This window comes from Telopea speciosissima, chromosome 7, assembly GCF_018873765.1.
Source record: "Telopea speciosissima isolate NSW1024214 ecotype Mountain lineage chromosome 7, Tspe_v1, whole genome shotgun sequence".
NCBI lineage: Eukaryota > Viridiplantae > Streptophyta > Magnoliopsida > Proteales > Proteaceae > Telopea > Telopea speciosissima.
The window spans coordinates 16,563,785-16,584,415 of NC_057922.1; the positions used below are offsets into that span (position 1 = coordinate 16,563,785).

At 40.8% G+C, this 20,631-nt stretch overlaps 1 protein-coding gene and 1 non-coding gene across 2 annotated transcripts in view; both read left to right on the forward strand.

Moving 5' to 3' along the window:
* LOC122669313 (tyrosine decarboxylase 2) overlaps positions 1–20,631 on the forward strand; it is a 54,051-nt gene that overhangs the window by 32,559 nt on the left and 861 nt on the right. The window contains exon 11 of the mRNA XM_043866063.1: positions 8,602–8,725. Within this exon, the coding sequence (XP_043721998.1) occupies positions 8,602–8,725 (124 nt within the window). The remainder of the gene's footprint in view (positions 1–8,601; positions 8,726–20,631) is intronic.
* Positions 2,701–2,807, forward strand: LOC122670194. Its single transcript, XR_006334168.1, has one exon. It is a non-coding gene; the product is annotated as a small nucleolar RNA R71 (small nucleolar RNA).

Sequence of the window (20,631 nt, forward strand, 5' to 3'; positions counted from 1 at the left end):
ACCTCTAGGAAGTGCTCTACCATATCAGCAAAGATACTCATCATGTACCTTTAGAATGTAGCAGGGGCGTTGCAAAGCCCAAAAGGCATACGCCAGTAAGTAAAAGTTCCATAAGGGCATGTGAATGTGGTCTTGTGTTGGTCCTCGAAAGCAATAGGGATCTGATTATAGCCTGCATATCCATCAAGAAAACAATAATATTCATGGACCGCTAATCTCTCTAACATCTGATCAATAAAAGGCAAGGGGAAGTGGTCCTTCCAAGTTGCCGCATTCAATTTCCTGTAATCAATGCACACTCTCCATCCCGTTTAGATACGGGTTGGAATTAATTCATTATTGGCATTCTCAACTACAGTGACTCCTCCTTTCTTTGGCACAACCTGCACAGGACTTACCCATTGGCTATCAGAAATAGGATAAATTATTCCATGATCCAAGCACTTTAGGATCTCTTTCTTGATTGCCTCTTTCATCACAGGATTAGCCCTCCTTTGGGGTTCCCTAGAAGGTTTGGAACTCTCCATCAGATGAATATGATGTTGAACAATGGAGGGGCTAATACCTTTGAGGTCTAACATGGTCCAACCTATGGCTTCCTTATGTTCCTGTAGAAGCTTGATCAACTCTTCTTCCTATATAGAAGTCAAATCAGAAGCAATAATAACAGGGAGAGTGTCATCTTGCCCTAGGAAGGCATACTTGAGGTTGGAGGGCAATGCTTTTAACTCTAATGTGGGGGGCTCAATAATAGAGGGTTTAAGAATGGAGGTGGATAGGGGTCCAAGGGGCTCCAAAGGTGGTTGGATGCTCCAGACCTCAGATAAGGGGGTATCATCAACACCCTCCAATTCCTGCATACATTCTTGAAATCCCGAATCAAAATCAATCTCAAAGAAAGTGTCAACATCATCGGGAAATCCCTGAAGCATATGTACCTCTTCATCAATATCAGGCTGCTTGCCCAACCTAAACACATTAAAGTCCACAGAAGTATTGCCAAAAGATAGCTTCATGAGACCATTCCTGCAATTTATCAAAGCATTACTGGTAGCAAAAAAAGGTCTACCCAAAATAATTGGGATTTGGTCCTTAAAATTTGCAGTAGGTTGGGTATCTAAGACAATAAAATCCACAGGCAAGACAAATTCCCTAACCTTTAGCAGGACATCCTCAACCATCCCGTTGGAAACTTTTACCGACCTGTCTGCAAGTTGAAGAGTAATTCTTGTCGGTTTTAACTCTCCCAATCCCAACTGTTGGTAGACATGAAAGGGTAATAGGTTCACACTTGCACCAAGGTCCAATAAGGCATGATCAATGGTGGTGTTGCCTATAGTGCAAGAGATGGTGGGGCTTCCAGGGTCCTTATGCTTGGCTGCTACTGACTGTGCGATAAGAGAACTGATATTAGCAACCAAGAATGCCTTTTTGGGCACATTGGTAGTTCGCTTTTGAGTGCATAAGTCTTTGAGGACTTTAGCATAAATGGGGACCTGGGCTATAGCATCCATAAGAGAAATATTCACCTGAATCTATTTAAAAACATCCAAAATTTTCTCCACAGAAGAAGACTCCACAGAAAAAGTCTCTTTCACTTTCTTAAAAGAATCATCTTTGGTTTCCTCAACTAAATTATCTGGAATTACTTCAGGTTCATCAGACGAACCAGGAACAATAGGCACTTCAATGGCCTCATCAGAAAGGGGAGAATCAACAGGAATATAAGATGGTAGAGATTGAGGTGTACTAACCTGTTGATACTCACGGCCACTCCGCAAAGCATATATTGCATTTACCTGATTGGAGGGCCCTTGATGCTGTTGGCCTTGTACAACATTGAGTGGAGGGTCTTGGGTACCTTGCTGAATATGAACCTGATGGCTAGGATTTGGCTCAGGTTGGCTAGGTAACTTCCCTATTTCCCTCTCATGTATGATGGTGACAAGCTGGGTGAGCTGTCTCTCAATATTATTGTGGCCTGTCATGAAAAGGGCTATCTTGTTCTCCATCTCATTCATTCTTGTTGCTTCTCCTGTATTGATAAACCCTGGGGGTGGCTGATAGGGTGCAAGGGGAGGAGGCCTAGCAGAATTAATAGAAGGTCCTAAATGAGGACGAGGGGGGAAGGGGTGAGGAGACATACCTTGGCTCTATGGTGCAAAGTTGGGCCTTTGGAGGCCAAGCTAGCCTTGATTGTGAAAGTTGGATGGGCCTGCTTGGTTCCCTTGATTCCAGGAGAAATTGGGGTGATTTCTCCATCCTGGGTTGTAAGTGTTGCTATATTGATTGTTTTGGTAGAGGGCACTTACATTTTCAGTGTTGGAATTACCCACAAAGGTGTTGGGGCATTCCTCCAAAAGATGTCCAGGGTTGTGGCACCAACTGTACATTGACACATGGTTGACCTGGTTAACCGGCATAGGCTCTTTAAGGACAATGGACTCTAACCTTTTGATGAGGCTGTCCAGTTTGGCTTCCTTAGCTGGTACACCATCAATTATGTGACCCTTAGTGGTCCTTTCAGCCTCTTGGGAGGATTCCCACTCCCTAGTCTTATCAGCCAAGTCGGTCAAGAATGTCCAGGCATCATTCTCATCAGAAAAAGAGGTGAAGCTTGCAGGACACATAGATTCTAAAAGTTGTTTGGTCTGAAAGTCTATGCCCTCATAAATAATTTGGCAGATTTGCCACAAGTCAATACCATGGTGAGGGCATTCTAACAGGAGGTCCTTGAATCTCTCCATGAATCTAGAGAAGGACTCATGTGGTTTCTGCCTGAATTGGAGTATGTCACTCTTGAGTTTATTGGTCTTGTGAAGAGGGAAAATTTTTCTCAAGAAGACAATGGTAAACTGGTCCCATGTAGTAATGGAATTAGTCGGCAGTCCATAAAGCCACTTCTTAGCTTGGTCCTTCAGGACAAAGGGTATAAACCGAAGCCTAACTGCATCATCAGTTAAATTTTGAACCTTAATTAGAACACAAACCTTCTCAAATTCCCTAAGGTAGAGATATGCATCTTCATTGACCATCCCATGGAAGTGGGGTAGCATGTTAATGAAGTTGGTCTTGAGTTCATAATTGTTCCCTGTAACAGTAGGCAAACTAATGCAAGAAGGCTGTGCAGCCCTGGTAGGGTAAAATCTATCCCTAAGAGTCTTGGGTTTACTCATGGTCAAAGGTGGGGTCAAAGGTGGTGGAGAAGATGGTAGTCTAATAAGACGGTTAGATGAATCAAGGGTCCACGATTGAGCTACCTAAACAGATATGAAGTCTCCTTTAGAAAAATTAAAGAAAAATAAAACACTAAAAAAAATCACCAAAAACAAGAGGGAGTCCAAGGTATATAGTGCATCTGTCCCTCAAGAATCAAAACAGTGGTTCCAAAGCTTTAAGGTTGCCATATAGGTTGACAGTAAGGGAACCCGTATAGTCTTCAATAGCCACCTACGGGCGATTCCAAGTGGATTCTGATGTAGAGTGGAGGACTACTATACGTTTCTGTTTCCAAGAGCACTCACTATGTCGCTTTCCTGTTATCAAAGTTGGTCACCTCCAAAGATAAGTCATATGCCATTCCACCCAACCAAGTCAAGATGCAGCATCATAGGCAACTTAATCCTATGAGGGACACCAAAAGAGGTTGAGTTTGAGCATAAGAAGGACTTTAGATTGGGCGCACAGTCTTTGAAACAGAAGAGAAACAAGATGAGGTTTTCAAAAACTGAATTTTTTTATTTTTTATTTTAGAAGAAAAAAAAAAGAAAATAAACTAAGCACTCCGAATTACTTAAAAATCAGAAAAATAAAGTGGACAATAATCTCCCCGGCCACGGAGCCAAAAACTTGTTTGCACAAAATAATAACCGCAAGCGTACGGATCAATCGTAGCTACGGATCGAACTCAAGGAGATGTATGCCACCTTATTTTACTCACTTTAAAGCAATGCAAAGTAAACCAAAATTAATTAAATTGTTGAATTAAACTAACGGCAATTAAACTAACGGATCCTAACTCACAAACATCTACGTCCTAACACACATTCATCTAACCTATTATGCAGCTAACGCGGATTGACGAAATTGGAGGAATTAAATTGCCACAACCACACAATCAAAAACTAAAAATCAAAGAAATAGAACTAACTAATTGAAGCTTGAACCAGATTGAAGTTGATATCATAGTTGAAATGGCGCTACCAAATCTGAAAAAAATAAAACAAAAGTAATTAAAATCCTACCACAATGCATGATAATAATAGTGAATAAAAGTCTTAAAAGCATGATTGAATTAGAGAGATAGAGAATGAGAATAAAAATAAAAATAATGGAGAATGAAAACTCCTAATAGAATGGAGGGATTAATGGAGATGAGAAAACTAATAAAATAAAACTACTAGAAGAAACAAAAAAAAGTAGAGAATAAGAAGAAGAAATTAGAAACTAGAAGAATTAAGAAGTTAAGAAGAAGAAAAACACAAAAATAACAATAAGAAATTGATACTCTTTTCTACCAAAGTTGAATTGCATGAACTAATTAATCCTTACATGAATGTAATTTGATGAAGCTTGAGACTTGAATAATCCTACCATGGCCTCCTCTTCCAAATCTTCTAAATCTTCTCACTAGAATTTAGAAGCCTAGACTAGAAAGCTTGAAACTAAACTAGAATTCTTACAACCATATTGAAGACATAAAATTAAAGCATGAATCAAAAGCATTACAACCATGGAATTGAAAGCATGAAATCAAACTACAACTTAGAAAGCCAAAAACTAGAAGAAGAAATTTTACTAATAATTTGAACAACATTACAAAGGAGAGGGTAGGGGTATTTATAGGGGGAGAAGAGGGAAGTGGTAGGAGAAATATTCCCTAAGAAAAGAGAATATTCTCTTCTCCTTCCTCCTTTACAATGCCTTGAATCCTAAGAAAAAGGAAAAAAATAGAAACTAAGAGAGATAAAAATCCTAGCTACATAAACCTTCTATTTATCAAAAAGTAACTTTCTAATTCTAACTTGTGCTTCCTTTTCCTTGTAGGTGTCTTCTCCAAGCAATGAGATCAAGGCATCTTTGACTTTTCAACCTTCCATGGATGAGAGAATATTTTTCAAAAGAAATCTATCCAAAGTAGAATTCCAAAAATGCCCTTGGAAAGTTGGAGGAGAGAGAGTGTGATGAGGATGACTAGGATTCCACTCACAATTAATGAAATGTCAAATCTGTCCTTCAAAAAACGTGGAGCATGGGATGCTTATATAGGCCTCACTGTTGTATTCCTTACGAAAAATCACCCAAAATAGACCCAAATTTAGTCCAATTTGGAATTCGGGAGCCCAAGATATCTCAAGTTGAAGTTGGACTGCTCCAGAGCCTTCCAAATAGAATCTTTCGGCTAATAGAAAAGATAACTTCTGTGAATTGCACTAAAGCCCCTCGAATTCGAACTTCCGCTTTACTTTATCTCCGGCCAATTTTCAATAATTACAAACAAACCCCTATAGACCATTTTCGCGCGTCGTTATGGAAACGGCCGTAACTTCTTCGTTTCAACTCGGAATCAAGTGCCGTTTGAACCGTTGCGAAGCTGACTCGATGGACTACGCATCCATACTATTAACACCTCAAAATTATGCTAAGGGGCCCACTGTAATCACATTCAAATTTGACTAATTGGCGTGATGCTTTCAGTGCTCAATCCAAACTTGATTTTCTCGACTCTTGGGCGCTTCCGGCTACTGCCAAACACCACTAAATAGCTTAAAAATGGATCCTTAGCATCATTTGCTCCATTTTCACAAGAATTCACCTAAAACCTGAAAACACAAACAAAAACCTCGAGTATTTCCATACCAAGTATAAAAATGCATGCTTTATGGCCCCAAGATTTCACACATAAATGTGCTCATCAGATTCCCCCACACTTGAACATTACTTGTCCTCAAGTAAACAAAAAGAAAAACTAACCTAGAATGCAAAAATCCTAACTCACTTTCGTAGGAATCACGGTTGTACTTAGCATGTGCAACAAGCCTTTAAACCCCTAGGTTACCCCTAATAGACGAGTTTTGTCTCGTGGGTGTTTGCAGTGAATGTACACCCAAAATTCAATAAGAAAGAATGCTGCAAATTTCAATCATGGCATAAGTAGGAAAGTGCACATAATCCCAAAAAATGCTCAATTAAAGATCTAGGAGCCAAAGGTTCCCCCACACTTGAATTTTATCACCCCACATCAATTCAAGTAACAAGCATGCATCAAGTTCAAGGGATCTCCTCATATTTTCTGAACACTACTCACCTTCAAGTAAACCACTTATAGCATCGATGAAACCAATGACTTAGGCTTTGAGTATTTTTTACCATACTTTCTTTTCAGGCATTAAGGCAGAAGTTTTTCTTTCACAACAGTAAACTCTATTTCTGCTCCACTACTGTTCTCTGAATGACATGGTGGAGCATACACCAGACACCCAAATACTTGGTAGCTTCGCTTTTTGCATATATCCATAAGACATTGAGACATTGAGACATTGATGCAAGAGTTTTTTTTTTAGTTTCCTTCCAAGGAATTTCGAACAAGTCACCCCACTTCCTGAGGCAACAGTGCCCTGTCTAGTCCCAAGGAATTCCACTTTCCTTTCTGTTTTTTTTTTTTCTTTTTTTCTTTCTTTTTCATTCACTTTCACTTTCATGCCTTGCCTTGTCACAAACAAATTGGTCTCAACTACTAGCCAAAAGATCAAAGGGTCCATAAAATACATAGAGGAATCTAGCCACCAAATGAAATAACACTCATATTTTCCAATTCAGTCCCTCTCACCGGATACAAACCCATTACTGTCCTTGAAAAGGGATTTCTTTATTATTTCACATGCTAGGGCACCTAATTCCCTCTCTCTCTCTCTCTCTTTGCACTCAAAGAAACGTAGGATTCTTGGCCTTTCCAAAGGAAAGCACAGAAGAGAAAATTCCATGGCTTTGATGGTGGATTTAGGGAGCCCATAGATACCGCACCAGTAGATGTAGGAGGATTGAAGAACATATTTGATCAGAACAATCCTTCCCGCGTAGGAAAGGAATTTGCCCTTCCAAAGTTGGAGCCTCTTACAAATAAGATCAAGCATAGGGGTGCAGTGATGGCCGGTCAGCCTGGCAGGAATGAGAGGGAGGCCAAGGTATTTCACGGGAAGGGATCCAAGGGAGAATCTGGTCAGGTTGAGGAAGGAGGCTTTGACTTCCTTAGAAACCCCGGAAAGAAAGATTTGCGATTTTAAGAGGTTAATGCACAAACCAGAGAGAGATTCAAAGAGCTGAAGGGAAGACATGATGGAAGAGATGAAGGAGGGGGAAGCCTTGAAGAAGATCATAAGATCTTCCGCTAAGGCAAGGTGGGTGAGATTGAGACTTTTGCACTTGGGAATGGGAGAGATGAGATCAGGAATGTTGGACTGTTGAAAAGTGTCATTTTGAGAAGTTTTGTGTAGCAGAGATGAGGATGTTAAGATGGATGTGCGGAAAACCTAGGAAGGATAAAGTAAGGAATGAACGTTTTAGAACAGACTTGGGAGTTGCCCCGATTAATGACAAGTTCAGAGAGTCGTTTGAGGTGGTTTGGTCATTTGCAACGGAGGCCTAGGGATGCCCTAGTAAGGAGAAGTGATATGATCCCAACTGAAGGAGCTAAAAGAGCTAGGGGCAGGCCGAAAATGACCATAGGAGAAGTTGTGTGGAAGGACATGTATAGTCTAGGTCTTGTACCAAGTGTGACCTCCAATAGAGCCTATTGGAGGGCAAGGATCCATATTGCAGATCCCATTTAGCTGAGATTCTCCTGACTAGCTGGGCTGTGCCTCTTTCCTCTTTTATCTTTTATCCCTCATTTTTCTCTCATTTTCTATCTTCCATTTGTTGTTTTTCCTTTTTTTTTTTTTTTTTTTTTCTTTTCTCATCTCATTTTCCATTTTCTTTTTTTCTTTTGTTTAGACCGTAGTTTCCCTACTTTGTTTGTTTGGATCCATGTAGCTGACCCCATTAAGTTGGGAAAAGGCTGAGCTGCTTCTTGTTGTAATAATTTGTTAGCATACAAGGCTGTATCCAAGATATCATGCTTGAACAGAAATTTTGCTTCATGAAAGCTAGTGGCAGAAAATCTGATTGGAAAGATAAATAAATTTTACGTGAAAGAATATAACCAGAAGAAGTTTTAGATTTAATTACTGTTTCCAGTAGTTGCTGCTATCTTGTCATATGATGTGAAAAGATAGCTGAAATGAATGTCAAATATTATACGACTGTTTTTTACAGAATCACAATAACTTAGTGCTAGATCCTGAAGGGTTGAAGAATTTTTAGGTTAAAGATGAACCCATAGTAAGCTAATATGCCAAATAACTTCTCTCCACAACTTTTCTATTATGTAACAAGCTAGTCAGTAGCATGCTTGCATTTGCAAAAACATGCATTTTATTAGTCATTGCTGCTTATACCATTGTTTCCCTCATTTAATTTGTAAGAGATTAGGGTATCATATATCAGTTATAGGTCCAAAGATCTGGTAGTTATTTCCATATCTAATCCGGAGTTTCATTGTAGGTCATTGAAGCTATGGATGGTTTTGCGACTATATGGTTTAGAGAATCTACAAAATTACATAAGAAACCATATTGAATTGGCTAAACATTTTGAACACCTTGTTGCTGTAGATAAAAGATTTGAGGTAATCAAATCTCCGTTTTTGTTATTACTGTTACTGTGTTGTCTCAAGGGTATGCATATCTTTCCACTTCGGTTATCAGGTCATAACTTGTATCTCAGAGGTTGATGTAGCCATTTTGTTTTTCTTATTGATGATTCCACTGTTCTCATGTTGATTTCAGTCATTCACATTTGCCTCATACACTCTTTCTTTACCTCTGTATCTCAAACTAATGCTTTCTATTGGTTACTACTAGTTTTATCTGACGTGTATCTGTATACATCTCTAATTTTGGCTGTTGTAGGTGCTGGGAATTTTAAATGGGTTTCCTTTGTCTAAATATTTAAATGTTAGGAGAATAGTGTCACACCCCTCAGTCATTCACTAAGTCAACCGTGCTGGCACTTAACTAAGTCATCACCATACCTTGAGGGACTTGGGAAGATAACTTAAGAGAACACTTAGAGAGTTTGAGAGAATGCACGTTTTATGGCACTAGAATGCTTGGATGCTTGTTTGCTTGGTGGGTGCCTTAGCCAAACAAGGCCACTCGTTTTTATAGGCACCCAACTCTACAAAGAATGCCCAAGATGCTTACAAGTGTCCTCCATCTAATGGGTAGGAACATTCTAGCCAACAGGCGTTGAACATGTTAGAGTTTATGTAATAAGGGTACTTTAGGAACTAGTTTGTTGTCTAGTTGTCTTATATTGTATTTTCTCCATTTTACCTTTTACCTCCCTAGGGAGGTGTATGTAATTCCTTACATCTTATTAGTGAAGTAATATAGGTATGGTAGAGATTATTCTCTAACACAAAACATTCCACCATCTTCTCTCTTCTTCCTCTTCTTCTTCTTCTCCAACCTTCTATTGTCATCTTTCTCCTTGTTCTTTTACATTCTTTAACTTCCAACTTGATATCTGAGCACACTTTGTTGGTTTGAGAGTCGAGTTACTTTCTTGTTCTTCTTTTCTCCTCTCTTTGGAACCCTAGCTTACAAAGAGGTTCCAAGGAAGAGATTATTATGTGAAATGTTTGAAGAAATCTTGCAAGGCATATGAACAAGGACCATGGAGACACCAAGAGAAGAGCTCATTCGAAGAAATAGACACTTGGAGGTCAAATGGAGCAAAACCAGCCCAAGAGAAAGTTACCGCCAGCTTTTTGGTATTTTTTCTCTCTCTCTCTCTCACCCGGCCAGTATTCAAGCTGAGGTTAGACTCTTTTGGATCGCCCTAGGGTGTTCTGCAATCCCCCCGCCCATGCCCTTGCGCCATGCTTTTACAAGTTGAAGCTCCACAACTCACTTTTCCCATGGTTTTTAAGCTACCGCCAGCTCTGTTTTGCCTGTATTATGGATATGTGATGCTTCCGGCTGCTTGGTGTTGGTGAGGTATGTTGTTTGAGCTTCTTTAGTGGTTGTGTGATGAAGCTATACTTTGAAGAATATGGTGGAGTTGAATTTCTATGAGATGTTTGCCTTGTTTGGTTGCTGGACTGTGTTCACCAGTGTTTGAAAGGCTTTTTTGGGCTGAAAATATACTCCCCATTTGACTTTGGGTGTTAACCCTACTTTGTAAGTTTGTTTCTTCATCATGTCTGGGATCAGTGAACCCACAGAGGTTGTTTTGGTGCTCCTCTTGCTCAAGTGGTTTTTGAAAACCCAAATACCCAGATTTCCATTGTGAAGTTGGACAATACCAACTACTTGGATTGGGCACATTTTGTGAAGCTTTCCCTGCGGAGTAGGGGGAAACTAGGGTATGTTACAGGCACAATCAAAGCCTCCAATCCAAATTACCCAACATATCCAAAATGAGAGACTGAGAACTCCACGGTTATAACTTGGCTTATCTTCTCTATAAAGCCTGAGATTGGGAGGAGATTAATGAGAAAGGAAACTACCAAGGACATTTGGGATAATGTTTCCAAAACTTTTGACAGAGTTGTTGATTCAGCTAAGGTGCATCAAAGAGGGATGGGAAATGAGATGAGAAGTAAAAAATGGAAATTGACAAATAAACGATGGAAAATAAAAGAAAAGTGAAAGATAAAAGTAAGAGGAAATAGGCACAGCCCAGCAAGTCAGGAGAATCTCAGCTAAATAGGGTCTGCTACATGGATCCTTGCCCTCCAATAGGCTCTATCTGAGGTCATCCATGGTACAAGACCTAGACTATGCATGTCCTTCCTCATAACTTCTCCTATGGTCATTTTAGGCCTACCCCTTGCTCTTTTAGCTCCTTCAATCGAAATCATATCACTCCTCCTTATTGCGGCGTCCCTAGGCCTCCGTTGAACATGACCATACCACCTCAAACGAATCTCTCGGAGCTTGTCATTGATTGGAGCAACTTCCAAGTAAGCTCTAATACGATCATTCCTTACTTTATCTTTCCTTGTTTTTCTACACATCCATCTTAACATCCTCATCTCTGCCACACATAGCTTCTCAATATGACACTTCTTAACTGACCAACATTCTGCCCCATACATCATAGCCGGTCGTACAATAGTCCTATAGAACTTTCCTTTAAGCTTTAAAGGAATACGTCGGTCACACAACACTCTGAATGCACCTCTCCACCTCATTCATACCACTTTAATTCTCTGAGAAACATTATCTTCTATATTACCTTCTTTATTTATGATTGACCCCAAATATCTAAAACAGATACCTATTTTTCAATTTCCTTCATGGGGCATTACAGTTTGCTACACTTTTGTTTGTTTGTTTAGCAATCGATTTATAGCTATTGTATGGGGTGGGGTAAGTTGGGTGGGGAAGGGGGTGAGGATGGGGGAGTTGAAGAGTTCAGGGGTGGGTGGGGGCAGGGTGGAGTTGCAGAGGCAGGGGTGGAGTTGTAGACAAGGTTCAGAAACTCGTCTCGACCAGGTTGAGATGGCCGAGATCTCCGCAAGTTTGTGCTTTTGTTTTTGTTTCAGAATGATGTTTTGGTTGGTAAATGGCCTTAGTTGGCTCCGAAACTTTAAGGGAAGCTTGTTTTAAGCTTAATAAACATATTAAATCTTCAAATTGAAAAAAAAAAAAACACCCAATTTGGTGTTTTGGATATGCACCCTTGTTTAGCAATAAACGTCAAACCCTTCATGCAATATTTCCTATTCTACACATTGCTTGAGTAATATGAGACATAATTGGCAAGTAAAACAAGTGAATTATTTAAGAAATGGTTAAAGACTTATAGTTTCTACTACAATCTACAATGAACAATAATACATAAGTTATATACACCATTCTCCCAGTCCCAAGTATAGTGAATAATAATAAATAAGTGATAGTGTTAGCAAAACACAAATTGAGTGAATGGCTTGAATGGTGAATGATCACCCCTAAGCCTGTATTTATATTGTTGAAAATAAAAGACAGAATTACATGTGAGCAATGTGGGACTAAACCCACATAATAGAAATAAAAATAAAACAAAAAAAGGGTCCAGAATACCCCCACGGTATTCTGGCCCATATAATCCAACACTCCCTCTCAAGTTAGAGCAAATATGTCAATCATGCCCAACTTGACTAGATTAGGGTGAAACAGTTTTTCGGGTAATCCCTTGGTGAAAATATCAGCAAGCTGATCAACAGACTTCACAAAGGGAACACAAATCAACCCTTCTTCCAATTTCTCCTTGATGAAATGCCTATCCACTTCAACATGCTTAGTGCGTTCATGCTGTACCGGGTTATGTGTAATACTGATTGCAGCCTTGTTTTCACAGTACAACATCATAAGAAGATGAATAGGAACCCCTAGGTCTTGTAGCAAGCCTTTGAGCCAAAGTAACTCACAAATGCCTTGTGCCATAGCACGGAATTCTGCTTCGGCACTAGAACGAGCAACCACATTCTGCTTCTTGCTACGCCAAGTAACAAGATTGCCACCCACAAAAGAACAATACCCAGAGATAGACTTGCGATCTGTAGAACCATCCCAATCAGCATTTGTACTCCTCTATCCGTAGGTGACCATGAGGAGACAGGAGAATGCCCTTTCTAGGAGCTGACTTCAGGTAGTGAAGGATACGAAGAACAACCTCCATATGAGAAGAGTAGCGATCATGCATAAACTGACTCACAGTACTCACAACAACTGCAATATATGGGCGTGTGTGTGAGAGATAAATCAACTTCCCCACTAGTCTTTGGTACCGGCCTTTATTAATAGGTTCACCCTCTTTTTCCTTGAGACGAACAGTAGCATCCATAGGAGTATCTGAAGGGTGACATCCTAGCAAACTAGTTTCAGCCAATAAATCTAGAACATACTTCCTTTGGGAGAGAAAAATGCCTTTAGAAGATCTGGCAACCTCAATCCCAAGAAAGTACCGTAGCTTTCCTAGATCTTTAATCTCAAACTCCTGGCCAAGAAAGGACTTCAACCGGCTGATCTCATCACCATCATTGCTAGTGACCACTATGTCATCAATGTAGACTATAAGAACAGTGAGTTTTCCACCAACCCTCTTTATAAAGAGAGTGTGATCAACATTGCTCTGCTTATAGCCTACAGAAATCATGGCCTTGTGAAACCGGCCAAACCATGCTCGAGGTGACTGCTTCAGCCCATAAAGTGCACGCTTCAATTTACACACCTTACCTTGGTTTTTGTCACAAGAGAACCCTGGTGGAATGTCCATATACACCTCCTCATCCAGTTCTCCATTGAGGAAAACATTCTTCACATCCAACTGTTGCAATTCCCATTCAAGATTGACTGCACAGGATAGCAAAACCCGAACAGTGTTCAACTTTGCAACAGGGGCAAAGGTCTCCTGGTAATCAATGCCATATGTCTGGGTGAACCCCTTTGCCACGAGTCGTACCTTATACGTATCCACAGTGCCATCCACCTTCTGTTTCACTACAAACACCCACTTACATCCAACAGTTCTCTTCTCAGGTGAAAGAATCACAAGCTCTCATGTGCTAGAAGAACTTGTCATGTGATCAGTGGCACCGGAGTCAATGATCCATGGAGTGGAGATAACCGATGCACAATGACCAGCAAAGGGAATACCTGAACGGGCAAAATGAGAACTTGATGGTGCGGAATAACTGGCAGTAGATGTAGTAGAGGTAGCGGAAGTTTGTAACATACGCCTGAGAGCCTGAAATTCTTCCTGGGAGAAAACCGATTCAGTAGTAGGGGCTGTAGTTACACTTTCAGTGTGATTAGCCTTGCCTTTAGGTTTACCACGACCATGTTTGGTCTCAAAATCAGCGGGCTTCCCATGTAATTTCCAGCACTGAGCCTTAGTATGATAGTGTTTGTTGCAGTGATCACACTTGATTGGCTCACGTGCAGGAGCAGCAACAACAGAAGTACTACTCTAAGTAGTAGTAGAAGAGTTGGAACCAGCGGCCTGTAGGGCTGATCTCAACTGTAGGAGTCAACATCATAGCAGCCCGACATGTCTCTTCAATGTGAACATAAGAAAAGGCCTACTCCAATGTGGGGAAAGGAATCCGACCAAGAACTTGCACTCGAATTGGATCATATTCAGCATTAACACCAGCCAAAAAATCATAAACCCGAAACTGATTTACATACTTGGAATAGGCAGTAATGTCGTCAGGTGTAGAGGCCTGAAATCGAGCATAGTGATCCAATTGCTGCCATAAGCTCTTGAGGACAACATAGTATTTGGTAACTGACAACTCCTTCTGAGTAGTGGTATGGAGTGTCTTCCGGATGTCATAAACTTGTGCATCATTCCCCAATTGTCCATAAGTTCCCTTAGCAGCAGCCCATATCTGTGCGGCTGTGTCAAGGAGAAGGTACTGGCTGGGGAGTTCTTGAGGCATGGAGTTCAGAACAAAGGACATAACCATAGCATCATTGGCATTTCATCTAGCTTGAGAAGGGCCCTCTTCAGTGGGCTGTTTAGAGGTGCCATGAAGATGGTCACTGAGTCCTCTTCCAGCCACAGTCAAAGAGAGAGATCTGGCCCACATTAAATAATTGGTGCCATCAAGTTTAATGGCAGCAGCATAAGGGAGGAACTCAGTTCTAGACTGACCATCTCCTCCAGAAGTAGCTGTGGTAACATCAGAGTCCGGCATGATAATGGCAAAGGTTGGGCAGAAAAATCAGAAGTAGAAGTCGAATAGTGGGTTGAATAACCCTCTTGGCAGCAGCAACACAAACAACCCTAACCCAAAAAAAAATTGATAAGGTTCAGGGTTTTGAAAAAGACCCTGAAAGAGGAGATCGATTAGGGTTAGGGGTCTTCAAAAACTCTAAAAGGGGCTGATATTGATGTCGAGTGCTCTTTGGAGTTGGAGAAACACACCCTCCAAAAATCATCCAAGTCTGAAATCTAAAACCCAAAAATCGATAAGAATCAGGGTTTTGAAAAACCCTGAAATAGAGATTGATTAAGGGCATATATCTTCAATTGGTGATGTAAATCTGCAGTAGATGCTGTCCAATGTTGCTAGAATGGAACCTCCAAAGGTGAACAATCAATCTCCAGTAATAATCAGATGTGATCTTCAAAGGGGAGTGCTTCCAAAAATCGCAGAAGAGACCAGGGCAGCAGCCTATCGCAGAAAGGAACAGAATTTTTATCCCATCGATTGAGGTATGTGGAGGGCAGCAGCTAGATCATCTGATCACCTCATTAGTGCTGGCCCCTTAAGGAGAGAAAAAAAAAACCAGAAAAAAGAAGAAGTGAGGAGGAGGAGGAGAAGGGAGAAATGATGGAGGGGGTGTTTTTGTAACCTAGATCAGAATAGTTGGCTCTGATACCATGTTAGCAAAACACAAATTAAGTGAATGGCTTGAATGATGAATGATCACCCCCAAGCCTGTATTTATATTGTTGAAAATAAAATACAGAATTACATGTGAGCAATGTGGGACTAAACCCACATAATAAAAATAAAAATAAAACAGAAAAAAGGTCCAGAATACCCCCACGGTATTCTGGCCCATATAATCCAATAGATAGACATCCTGGTCTTCCACGTCCCAAGTCCCAACTCCCAAGTCCCAACAAGTGACTGCCTATTGATATGAACTATGACGTGTTGGCCCGAGTCCACTCATGGTCCAATGGAGATGAAGTGCATTCGTCTGTTTGCATGACATATAAATGTTACGTCATAGTGTTCAAGAAGAAACGAGAGTAGTCCTCCACAACTGCACTGTAAATGGTCTCATCTACATATTGCATGTAACCTATCCTAGGGTATAGGTCACCGCAATGTGAAGAACCCGTCATTGAGCCACTCTTATAAGATCCATACGGATGCATGTAAGGCTGGTGGTATATCCCCCCCCCCTTGTATTCTTTGATTTATTGATTGATTCTAATAAAGCTTTAGGGGCTGGCCCGGGTCCCAGGTAATATTCGGGTTAAAAAAAAAAGGCTGGTAGGTTGGGTAGGAGAAGAAACTGTCGACAAAGGACGATCCAGTATGTCCCTGTGGCTGTGAGTAGGCGTCATAATCATAACTGGGAATGGATGAAAAAGGTGCAAGCTCCCCAACGCTAGTGAAATGCCCATATGAACTGTACTCTGAGATGGGGCTCTCTCCTGTAAAAGATGGGCCACGCCAGTGCTTACTTCCTTTGCTTTCCTCTATACTCATCCCTCCTATAGTGCTAGACAAGCTATCTATGTCCATACAGTCAACCTGCCTATCTGCTCCACCGGCAATGATTCCCTCTCGTTTAGGTTGTGGTTGGACATGCTTCGTGGTCCGTATCTTGTGTGGTAGGATCAAACTGGGTCTCCCCAGTGAATTGAACCAGTTTCGGCTTCGCCTCCTGCATCTCCTCTCCATGATTATACTACTCTCGAATTACTCCATATCTATCACCGTCACCACCATCAGAAGTGTATCCCAGTTGTATTGAGTGATGATATGGCTAAAAAGTCAAGAAACAAGGGTTTCCCCTCTTTAGCCAAGAAACCCTTTTTCTGTCGAGTAACTCGAGTTCTGTTTCGAAATTTCGAATTCTGGTTGAGACTTGGCCTTTTTATAAGGGGGTGTAGCATTTCGGCGAGATGGTACAAACAATACCGAAATCTCGGTCTAGTTATTCGGGACCTTGCATATTTAACATTTCGTATATGGTTCGTCTCGAGATTTTCGAGATCTCGGCTAGATTTTGAACTATAGTTGTAGAGCACTGGGGGTTGGGAGAGGGGGAGATGAGGGAGTGAGAGAGATGGGGAGTTTTTTTTTTTTCTTTTAATTGTGTTTCTAGAAAAGCGAAGCATCTTTTTTTCTTCCTGTTTTTGCGTTTCTTTTTTTGTTTTTGGTATGTAGATGCTTAGTTCACTTTGGGAGATCAGAAAAACAAACAGACTAACCAAACACGTTTCTATCCTTTTTTTTGTTCCCCCGGAATGAAAAAAGATAAAAAAAAAAAAATACTTCTTCTGAGTGTTAACAAACATGACCTTAATTGATCCAACAGAGGCTTCTCTCCGGGCCAACCTATTAGATTGAAGTGAATTGGGTCTTTTTGAGCTATATGATTGTTGAATTAAGATGACCACTTAGTGGGGGGGGGGGGGGAGTGGTATTCAAAAATTTCCCAACTTGTTCGTTTCCTCAACTCACTCGTTGGCATCGCAAGCACACACATATACTCACCTTGCAACAACATGCACTCACAACCATGTTGCCAGGTTTACCAAGTGTACACAACCATACATGCCACCCTGCATAGCACACATCCACAATATCCACAAAGCAATACAACCCACAATACAAGTAAATATGTGGTTTGACAGCGTGCCTACATCCATAGTGCAAACGACTTCTTAGGCTACAACCTAAATCTGGCCTTGGTATGATGCACAATACAACAATTCGACAGTACCCACTGTCGGGAGCACCGACCCCAATTTAGTTAGCACCCACTACCAAGGAGCACCAACCCCAATTTAGTTAGCACCCACTACCAAGGAGCACCAACCCCTAGTTTATGTAGCTACAACTACAAGAGAGCATCCACCCCCAATTTAGGTATCACCCACTACCAAGGAGCCACAACCCCTCTATCGAGCACCTACTCGATAGCCAATGATCACAGTAAATGGACGAAAATAATGTCCAAAGTTAATGCTCAACTAGTATATGCATTTCATCATACACTTGCCTACAAACTAGTACATACATGTGGGAAATACAACCAAAGTAGGTTACATCTAGACAATATTGTCTTCCCCCTTATGCGACTCACATTCACCAATGCTTCTTTGCCACTGGAGCTTCAACCAAGTCGTCACTTGGAAATCTTGAAGCCTCTCACAAACCCTTAGATGTCTTTTTTTTAGTACACTTGAAGAGCTTCAATGTAAGGTTCAAGGAACTCTTCTTGGGGTTTTTTATTTAGAGACTCTCCTTTCCTCTCTTGAGGTTTTTCTCACTTCAAAAACCCTCTCCAAGTGCTCCTCTCAAAGAGCCAAGGGCTATTTATAAGACCCTCAAAAGATTGGCCGTAAAAAATCCTGCATTCACAAATTCCTTCTTGCATCTGGAGGACCGGTTCTGCAACCGTAGAGCCGGTTCAAGCTTAAGTGCTCTTGGCGAACATGAGCCGGTTCCATCCGGCGAGCCGCTTGCAAGAGTTGGATCCTTTAAAGCATTCTGCCACCATCAACCGGTTCCAATTGGCGAGCTAATTTGACGAGCTGATAGCTTCTGATGCATTCTGCCACCATCAGCCGGTTGCCAACCGGTGTGCCACCACTCAGGCTGGTTGCCCAACTCTTGCTTACTCAAACGGCCATATGTCTCTCGTTTGATCTCCAATTGACTTGATTCATTTGCCAAATGAAAGCTGACTTGAAGGGGTACAACTATAATGTTTACATCTTCAACGCAGGTTCAGTGCACGGGTTCCAAAAACGAGCTTTAATCTGATGTATGTGCAGTGTTAGAAGGATAGCTAGAAGGGTAGAAAAGGCAATGCCCTTCTCGGGATTAGCATCAGGCAATCTGGCACTAATACCGAGAAGGGTTCCCTCTCTTCTCCTTTTTGTTTTATGTATTTTCCTTTTCTGCCCCTGTAAAGGATCCCATATATATATATATATATATATGAGATATTTTTCTGGACTCTCTTACAATTGAGAGTTCAGCTCCTCCCATACTCTCTTCTCTTCTTCTTTTTTTTTTTCTCTTCTTTCTCTTCTTTTTCCTTTATTGTTCTGTTACTAACATGCAGAAACAGCTTCCTGAAGCACACGCACAATGGCTCATGATCAAGCCATAACTTCCAACTCTGATATCGGATTGATCTGATTCGTAAACTGTTGGAAATCTAATTCAGAGATCTATTTTTCTCATGTTTTGAGCTTCCACAGATTCCAAATGAAGGACATCTCAAAACACCCAAGAAGTCACTACACCAACACAAAACTTGCAGTCTTCGGCTCTTCTCATTTCCCCTGCAACTTATGTTCTTCTCACTGGCCATTCTTGCTCTTCCACAGCAGCACTGCATTCCTTCTGATGTTGCCTCATGGAAAAGTGGCCCATTTTGGGCTTCTACCTGAGCTGCCAGTTGTAAAATCTACATATAAAAGGATTCCGAGCCTCTTTTGTCTAAAGATTCTAAATAGCATATGCTCTGTCCCGTCCCCCCCCCCCCCCCCCCAAATCCTTCAAGTCCTCCACAACCACTACTAACCTGGATCTGCCTTGGCATTCTGGCGGATTGATCTAACCCACTTTCCCAAAGGATTCCAGAATATAGGTTAAAAACCTGAGTTTTGAATTCTAGATATAGAAATTTACATTTTGAATTGTATTTGTTTTTTTTATTATTTTTGTTTCCTTATTTATCACATTAGCTGATGTCACTAATTCTCCCTGGGTCTATCTGCCGGTTGGCCCAACCTGCTACTGTTAGTCTGTTACAATCCCTTATCCTAAAAGCTCAAGTTGTTAAGGGCAACAACAATGTATATCAACACTCCCCTACACGTTCAGGCCTGAATACACATGGCCCTGCATGTGGCACACTCTCACAATGGGAGAATGTGTCGGGGAACCCCATTGCACTTCCCAAGGATCGAACACTCGACCTCCCTGCTCTGATACCATGTTAGAACCACTTAGCATAAAAGCTCGAGCTGTTACGTAAGGGAAATAACAATGTATATCAACAGCTTCCAGTTGGCTCAACTTCTGGATTAGTTATTAGAGCATTATCTTGCAATTAATGAAAATAAATTTATTTTGTGATCAGGACCAGATTCTTGTAACTACACTTTAACTTTAACCCACTTAATTTTTTCCTTTCATGCTCATTAAAAAACAATGAAAGATAATTTATATGTCATAGTTTGAAGAACTACAAATATGCTCAAATTGTCTAGTAGGGATCCAGGTGTGGAGTAACGGTAGATAGTGATTTAATGAATCGAAAGAGGAAGTGCCTTGTTTCATCATTCATAAGGTCTCTCGACTGTTGCAGGGTGTAAATGATAGAAAAAAGTACATGGTCTTGTGAGTGGAAATGGCTCAAATTGTTCCTTACTTTAACCCACTTAATTTATACCTTTCATGCCCATTAAAAAACAATGAAAGAAAATTTATATCGTTCATGGTTTGAAGAACTACAATTATCATTCATAAGGTCTCTCGACTTTTGCAGGGTGTAAATGATAGAAAAAAGGTCATGGTCTTGTGAGTGGAAATGGGTCAAATTGTTCCTTACTTTAACCCACTTAATTTATACCTTTCATGCCCATTAAAAAACAATGAAAGATAATTTATATCGCTCATGGTTTGAAGAACTACAATTATCATTCATAAGGTCTCTCGACTGTTGCAGGGTGTAAATGATAGAAAAAAGTACATAGTCTTGTGAGAGAGGATGTCATTTCCAGCTCTCTACTGCTGCAGGGGGGGAATGATAAAAAAAATAAGTA